The sequence below is a fragment of the Poecilia reticulata genome, linkage group LG16 (genome assembly GCF_000633615.1).
Source record: "Poecilia reticulata strain Guanapo linkage group LG16, Guppy_female_1.0+MT, whole genome shotgun sequence".
NCBI lineage: Eukaryota > Metazoa > Chordata > Actinopteri > Cyprinodontiformes > Poeciliidae > Poecilia > Poecilia reticulata.
Genome location: NC_024346.1, coordinates 6,702,031 through 6,710,012, shown reverse-complemented (window position 1 = coordinate 6,710,012; position 7,982 = coordinate 6,702,031). Strand labels below are relative to the sequence as shown.

The window sequence follows — 7,982 nt, the reverse complement described above, 5'->3', positions numbered from 1 at the left end:
GGAGGAAGAGGAAGAAGAGGAGAGAGGAGGAAGAGGAAGAGGAGGAAGAGGAGAGAGGAGGAGAGAGGAGGAAGAGGAGAGAGGAGGAAGAGGAGAGAGGAGGAAGAGGAGGAGAGAGGAGGAAGAGGAGAGAGGAGGAAGAGGAGAGAGGAGGAGAGAGGAGAGAGGAGGAGAGAGGAGGAAGAGGAGAGAGGAGGAAGAGGAGGAGAGAGGAAAACAGAGATAATAAAGAAACGATGAGACAGCAGCAGAAAAACTCAACGTAAGCATGAAGCTGAGAGCTGCAGGTTGATCCCGCCGGGTCCAAAGGTTCCTCCCACCGATACCAGACATCCAATACACAGGAAGTATGAGAGTAGAACTTCCTGTAGAGTCTGACTGGAGTAAAGCTTAGATTTATTCACAGTCCCCTGAAAATCAGGCGGGATGAATTCATTCAGCGACAAACACACCATGTCAAGTCAAACTAGTTTATAGAGAAATAATCTGGTTCCATGTGTTCACACTCTAAACCAACACTTTCTAAAATCACACTGCAAAAACACAAAACTTATAAAGTATTTTAGTTTCCACTGCAAATATCCCAGTACATCGAAATAAGACAAAACTAACTTACACAGATAAATCACTAACTCCTAATTATTGATAAAAAGTACTGGCAGATTATTCCACTTATGGAGAAAATGCCGTAAAGCAGAACCTGCAGCTCCGCAGGATCCAAACCGATATTTATTCATTTATTAAGAACATTTAAAATGTTTCTATTTCTATTGCAGGACTTTTTTTATCCGTTTACTTTCTGATTTAAACTGTTTTCCTGGTTCAACCAAACATGTTTGATTTATTACACTGACTTTAGTCCAAAATGAGTTTGTTTCATGGTTTCTGTGTTTTACAATCCGTTTCTGGATTTGAGGCCTTTGACTGTGGAAACGAGAGCCAGCCTCATTACTCAGAGCCATGACCTCATCCGTCTCTCGTACTCTACCTCCACCGTGATGTGCAGAGGATCCACAATCTGCCAGATCATGAGCGACAGGAAGTCGATGGCCAGCAGCACTCCAACTGTTGCGTAGAGTTTCCACGGCTCCAAGGGTTGCTGTGTGAGTGGGAGCCAAAGACATGCACAAACACAGGAGTCATCACTATCCAAGGGCATCACGAGCCGCGYGGCAAACAAAGACAAACTACCCGGACAAACAACACGACAGGCGTCCTTGTGATTTCTGGATGACTGGGCACAAATTGTCTCTCTGGATGTGTGTCTTAGCCAGGCGGACGTGAGCGTCCGACAGGATTCAAGGGAGCAGCAAGTGTCCGAGTGTGTGTGGCGTGTGTGTGTGTGTGTGTGTGTGTGTGTGTCTGCAGGCGACACACACACACACACACACAGCGCTGCAGTGACTATATTTGTGCTGCCACCTGAAATCATCGTCTAAACACACAGAGACGACTCTGGTGTGGATCTGGAGCCGAGATGGAAGCAGAACAAGCAGGACTGGAAACAAGCGTCCTTCTTTTAATCCAACGGCTCACTCAGCTGCTCCGACAGCAGCGGCCGCTCGAGCATGCGATGACTAAAACGGAGCCATGAAATAAAGGAGGGAACTCGTTTGCAGCACTTCTCCTGAGCAGCAGGAGGAAAGCAGCCATTCTGCTCAGTTTGTGAAACTTTCTTTAAATAAGCGCGCTGAGCTCTCAGGAAAATTGCCCGTCTGCGGACATGAAGGGAGCTGAAAGTCAACCTGATTCGATGCGCTGTAGCTCCAATAATAAACCCCTTAAGGTTGGATTTCTGCATGGAACTTTAATACCATCCATATTCATAAATACTCCATAAATGGCTTAATCTCTTATTCTTCTGCTTAGGTCCTAGAAATCTCCACGCCACACTACAGAGCAGCTCCAGGAGACACTGTGTTGGACACACATCTGCCTTGTACGTCCATGAACAGCGTCTGGAGCTGCACGTTTGCAGTTTTATGTCACATTGTTGAATAAAGACGCCTCCCGAATCCTCAGCAGCTCGGACATGCTCTCCTCCTGCKGCCTGCAGGCAGGATAATCCCTCCATGCTTCCAGCAGAGCAGCACAATTAAACTGCTGCTCAGCTGGCAGAGGCTATTTACATGTAGCTAGAGGCTATCGCCCAGCCAAAGCCAGACACCGTGACTGAGCGGCTGAAGGTGACCAGAGCCGAGGCGACGGCTCATTTGATTTCAGTCAAATCATGTCCAACACGTTCAGCTCAAGGTGACAGCGGCGCATCATCATCATCATCATCATCCATCACCGTCTTCTTGGCAAACAGGTGAGGAAGAGTTACAGAAAACCACCAGCTGGTTTAGCTGCTCTGGGGGCCGCGGTGCGAACTGCTAGCTAAACGTTATTTACGCTAACCTTAAAACACTAAGCATTGTTTCGCTAGGCTAATGCGCTACAACAACGGTCTTTACTGGCAGCTAATGCTAAAGTGGTAAAGCGCTAACTCCAACAACGTTGTTTCTCACCATGAGTCAAAATGTGTGATAATGTCTTACAGTGATCAGCACTAATTTCATTTTGACATAATTTACATGTTTAATAATGTTCTGTTTACTTCCTGGTCATTTTGTTCCAGTTTGATTTTAATTAATGGAAAAAAAACAGGAGCGCGAGCGAAACAGAAAACTCAAAATAAGAGCATGAATTTAAAGGTGTAGCTACTTAAAGAACTCTTAGTAGATAACTAAAACTTAAAAAGGATGTAAAACTTTATTCAGCTGAAAGATTACAAAACAGCCAAGTACATTCGCACTTTTAAATATATCCAGAAAACTGTATTTAAATGGGCTAAACGTTTTCAAAGTTAGCAAAATGCTAAACAAAAAGTTAGCTCCCCTATTAGCGCATTAGCATAGGTGTCTGGAGGTGATGGACCGTGAATCCTGCAGGTTTTACAAACTGGAATTTCACTTTTTTGGTGTTTCAACTCCAACATTTCATTATAAAATTTAAACTTTAGAGTTAAATCTTTTTCTAATGAGATGCTAAATTTAGCAGCTGGTCAGCAACTTGTTGCTGAAGATTAGCAACAATAGACAGGCGACTAGCATAGCTGCAGTGGAGCCACGTCAGTGCTGCAGGCTCATCCATACCTTCTTCTTCTCCTTCTTCTCGTCCTTCTTGGTGAACAGGGTGTGGACCCACCAGATCTTGGTGAACATGCTGCCATAAGCCAGGCTGAAGCCGAGGCCGAGCAGCCACAGGCGGAACTGCAGGAGAAACATAAAAACCTTGTTTTCATTTTAAATATCTCTCATTTATAGATGCAGCTGAGATTTAGGAAATGGGAACGTAGTGGCAGAAATCACTGAATAATTTATGAATCATTTAGTTTTCGTTGCAGGAAGGTACTGACCAGCGTTAGGAAGATATGTGAATGTCTGTAGAAAACCAAACTTAAGCTGAAAATCATGTTTCTGATGTCTTGGATGCTGCTTTGAAAGCAGCTCTTCATTCTCCACTTCCTGAGGGCGTCGTCTGGACCTTTTCCAGCGTGTTGGAAGGAGTTCTCACATATGCTGAGCTTTTCTTGGCTCATTTTACCTCACACTGACTGCCTCACACCAAGGGCTGACAAACCTCTAGCTAACCCGCAGTTTACCTCTGTAAACTAGTCAAACATGACTAGTCTGAGTTAGTTAATCTGAAAACTGACAAGTCAAACATTCAGAAACAAAACATCAAGATCTGAGCAGCTGATGGACTGAAAAAACACAAAATATTTCTGTCTGGTTTCTGGCGCAAATATCTTAGTAAATTTTAAATAAAGCAAAACTGAGCTATACCAGTTCACTGAGCGACACCGAGAACACGAACGCGGCCAGAGAATTACACTTTTCACAGACGTGTCCAACGGACATCCGCTTTGAATTTGGACCGAGTCTAAATCCGGTTTGTGGGAACCTTTGTAGAATCTGCTCAAAACACTTTTAGCAGCATTTATAACCTGTTTTGCTCATAATCTGCTAGACTTTAGGCCACAACAAACTTAGAAGTAGAAGTCGCAGTTGTAACATGGCCAACATCTGTGAGCGAAGTCGTTTTTATGGTCTGAGTTATGAAGGAGATTCTTTGGAAAACTCCATCCGTCCGCCATGTTTTGCCACATGGAGCTGCAGAGAATGACGTCCATGCAGAGGAAACATTTTGATTTTGTTGCAATTCAGACATGTTTAACGAAGGAAGTGACTGTTGAGTCTTAGTTGCCTTGGTTACGTCTAATCAGGGGGTTTTATGTGCACCTGTTTACATGATCATTTTTATAAACAGTCCAGGTCATCAAGCCTGATACAGACAGACAGAGGAGCTGAGTGGCAGCAGGAGGCGAAACGTTGAGGAGATGAGAGGAAGAGGAGATCCAGGGTCAAAGGTGAGAGTCGGAACAAAACATGAGAGAATAACTGGACAGGGACAAAGAGCCGCGAAACCACAGAAATGGAAATCTCCCTTCTCGCCTCCGCAACACAAAGGCTCAACATGGGTGACACAGACGCACTCCCACTCCTCATTAGAGCTGGGTTCCCGGCGCCGAGCTTTTCCGGCAGACAGGAAGTCACGGCTTCTGCGCCCAGAACCAAAATACTTTCACAAAGGAAACAAACTCTAAACTTTTGCTACGTTTCATGTGTACGTGCTCAGAATCACAAAGAAAGCTCCTCACAGGTCGGCAGGTTTCTGTCTGCTGCAGACTGAACGCTGCAAACTAACGGTTCTTACTGAAAAATGAGAAATTCTTCCAATGAAACGGTAACAACTGGCTGACAGCAGGCGAAAACATGGACCACATATGCCAGATTTAGGATAACGGAGAAGAAAATGGTGCAAAAACACATTCAACATTTATATATTCATATCAGAATAAACACTGGGCTTAAATTAAAGGCTCAAAGGTAATAAAATATACATGTGGCACTGTCAGTCACTACGGGGAACGGTGATATTTCAAACCGCTGACATAATTAAAACAAGACGAGACTAAATATCAATGAGCATATTTCAGGAACGCTGGTTTCAACTCTTCATGACCTCAATAATAAAACAGCATAATGTCCCTCACACGGCGCTGTCAAAGTAAAACAGATGATTAAATTGTTTTACTGACTGAACAGCAACTTTTTTTACAAAACAGAACCGAAACAAGGCAGGACCTGAGATCTACTGTCCGCAGTGCTAACCGGTTCATGCTAACGCTAACCTTTCATAGAGGTGCCATTATTTTTAACCACGTCTGCCTCATTAATTTATTTTTAAATACTGAACCACAATCCAAAGGCAGAGGCTAAATTTCAGTTTGAAGTTTTTCAGTGACCACTGAGAGTTTTCTGGTCATTAACAGAAGGATAAAAACAATCTGCTCAGTTTATGCTGCAGTTCTGTAAAGACGACACTAGGAGGCGTTTTACCTCCCAGAGAGCAAACATGATAAACTGGAACTAGCATCCTGGTCTTCAGGAAATAAGACTTCATGGATTAAATGTGTAGCAAAGCAAGTGAAGAGCAGGTTTAAAGGACCAAAACTGTGTTGACTGTGTTCAATGCAGTCAAATCAAAGACATTATTTCTGTAACATTTAATGTAATGTGAGACGTTCCAGTGGACCTCCGGTCACTCAGCTGTCTGGTCACCTGATTTTCTGCATCAAATCAAGGAGTTTGTTTCTTCTTAGGCTCTAACACAGGGGTGTCAAACTCCAGTCCTCGAGGGCCGGTGGTCCTGCAACTTTTAGAAGTGCCTCTGCTGCACCACACCTGAATAGAATAATTAGGTCATTAGCAAGGCTCTGGAGAACTGAGGAGGTAATTAAGCCATTTGATTCAGGTGTTTTGTACCTGTKKCACATCTAAAAACTGCAGGACAGCGGCCCTTCAGGACTGGAGTTTGACACCCCTGCTCTAACAGATACGTTAACGTTCATCTGTGTGATCAAATGGATCCTCTTCTTGCTAAACGATCCACTTCAGGCTGTTCCAGTGAGACAGAGACGAGGCAGGTCAAACTGTTTAAGATGGAAACGTTGGTCTGTTGCTAACCTGAACTGAGTGAGCAGGGCCAGAACCGCGTTATCTTCTCATGTTTAAAAACAATCATAAAGGTAACAAACTTCGTTGCGACTTCCTTTAGGTGACGCGTTTCAGAAAAGGGGATTTTCACTCTGAGCCGCGGAAGGTGAGGAAAACACGGAGCTTCCAGTGAGCAGCAGCTGCTCCTTGATTTCAGGAGCTGGAGCAGAAGGATCAGTTCAGACGATGAAGAGGCAGCAGCACCTCCAACAGCCACTCGTCAAACCCAGAGCTGCAGATTCAGTCCCTGCTGGGAGGAACCTTGAAGCAGACAGAGGACCCACCGGGTGCCGCTCCCGTCAGCTGGGAACCAAAACTGGGACAACGGCTCACACTGGCTCAACAAGACCGGACAATAAGAGGTTAGAGAAAAATACTGCCTGCTCTGATTAGCCTCAGTTCTAGCAGCAGATTTCAGGCAGACGGGTCAGAATTCAGTGAGCGTGGATCCGTCCTGCTGGGCTCCAGCTGGACAATGCATCAGGTCATCAAATCATCTTCGTCTGGTTTCTGGCTCCACTGTTCACCAGCTGCACTAACACTAAAACAGTAATAATGACGCATGAATGTAAAAGTCTACAAAACAGCCAAGCAAGTTGGAATCCATGCAGAAAGAATGAATTTAGGGGAAACCAAGTGGGCTGAACGTATTCAGACTTAGCAAAGGCACTAAACAGAACCGCTAGCTCCGCAGTCACCACGTCTTCATCCAGCAGGAAACATCCAGGGTCTGGTGGAAGGACAGACAGACTGACATCATGAACGTGCATGAAATCAGAGGAACGTCTCCGAGTCGGATCTGAGCTCGGCAGCATGAAGGCGGTTCTGAAAGCAGGAGGGCAGAACTAAGAAGAGTGCAGGAGCCGACCTGAAGAAGGGTTTATATCAGAAAGAGAAGCCTGCTGTCTAACGACAGGATCAGAGACAGGACGACTGACTGGTTGCCATGGTAACCCCCGTCTTTTCCAGGGGACCTGGTCGGATCGAGTTTCAAGGCATCACCTTTCTCCACCGGGAAGACAGAAACAGTGATCCGTCTGCCACGGCGTGGGTCCAACAGTTCTTCATCCGGCTGGTGTGGACCGGTTCAGGGCTGGTGTGGACCGGTTCAGGTCCGGTTCAGGTCCAGTTCAGGTCCTGTTCGGGTTCAGGTACGGTCCAGGTTCAGGTCTGGTCCGGTTCAGGTTCAGGTCTGGTCCAGGTCCGGTCCACCAGTCTCAGTCCTTGTCTGTCTTTCGTGACAGCAGAAAGACATTCAGGCGTCTGTTAGGAACGACCTCAGAGCAGAGAAGCTCCAACCAGGCAGAGGTTTACAGAGAGGAAGCAAAAGCTACTGAGGTGGGCCAGCAGAGAGGAAGCAAAAGCTCCTGAGGTGGGCCAGCAGAGCATCGTGTCAATCAGGACGTGTGGAATATCTGAGCTGTTAGCATGTTAGCATGAGCCTCACAAAGCTAACTGCTGCTGAACAGCCGTCCTGCCCACAGCATCACCTTATTCAAGTTACCTTTCATTTACTTTTGTAAGTATTTTTGAATTTGAACCCAACAAATCAAAATCAGCCCTAGAATCTGGGAGACGGTTGATTCGGTTCCTCCTTTAGACTTTGACTATGCCAACCTGTAAACCTGCCACCGTCTCTCCGGTTCAGATTCAGAGAAGTGACACCATCTCACCACCTGCTGCCACATCTCGGGGTATTTGTTGCAACTTCTGAGCCAATGGAGGAAACGCTGTCAGAGGAGCGCAGGTAGGCACCTCGTTACCTTGGTAACGCCTTATCAGGTGATTAGAAACCCACTTGTTGAGACAGAGAGACAGCAGAGAGATGTGGGAACAGATGGCGGTGAAGCCCTCTCCTCCCCATCCTGCCCTCTGCCG

The 7,982-nt window shown here is 45.8% G+C and overlaps 1 protein-coding gene across 1 annotated transcript in view; it reads right to left on the bottom strand.

Moving 5' to 3' along the window:
• Nucleotides 1–7,982, bottom strand: part of gabbr1a (gamma-aminobutyric acid (GABA) B receptor, 1a) — a 97,145-nt gene that overhangs the window by 7,297 nt on the left and 81,866 nt on the right. Inside the window, exons 17-18 of the mRNA XM_008431060.2 lie at nucleotides 3,138–3,257; nucleotides 989–1,099 (exon numbers count right to left, since the gene is read on the bottom strand). Of these exons, the coding sequence (XP_008429282.1) occupies nucleotides 989–1,099; nucleotides 3,138–3,257 (231 nt within the window). The remainder of the gene's footprint in view (nucleotides 1–988; nucleotides 1,100–3,137; nucleotides 3,258–7,982) is intronic.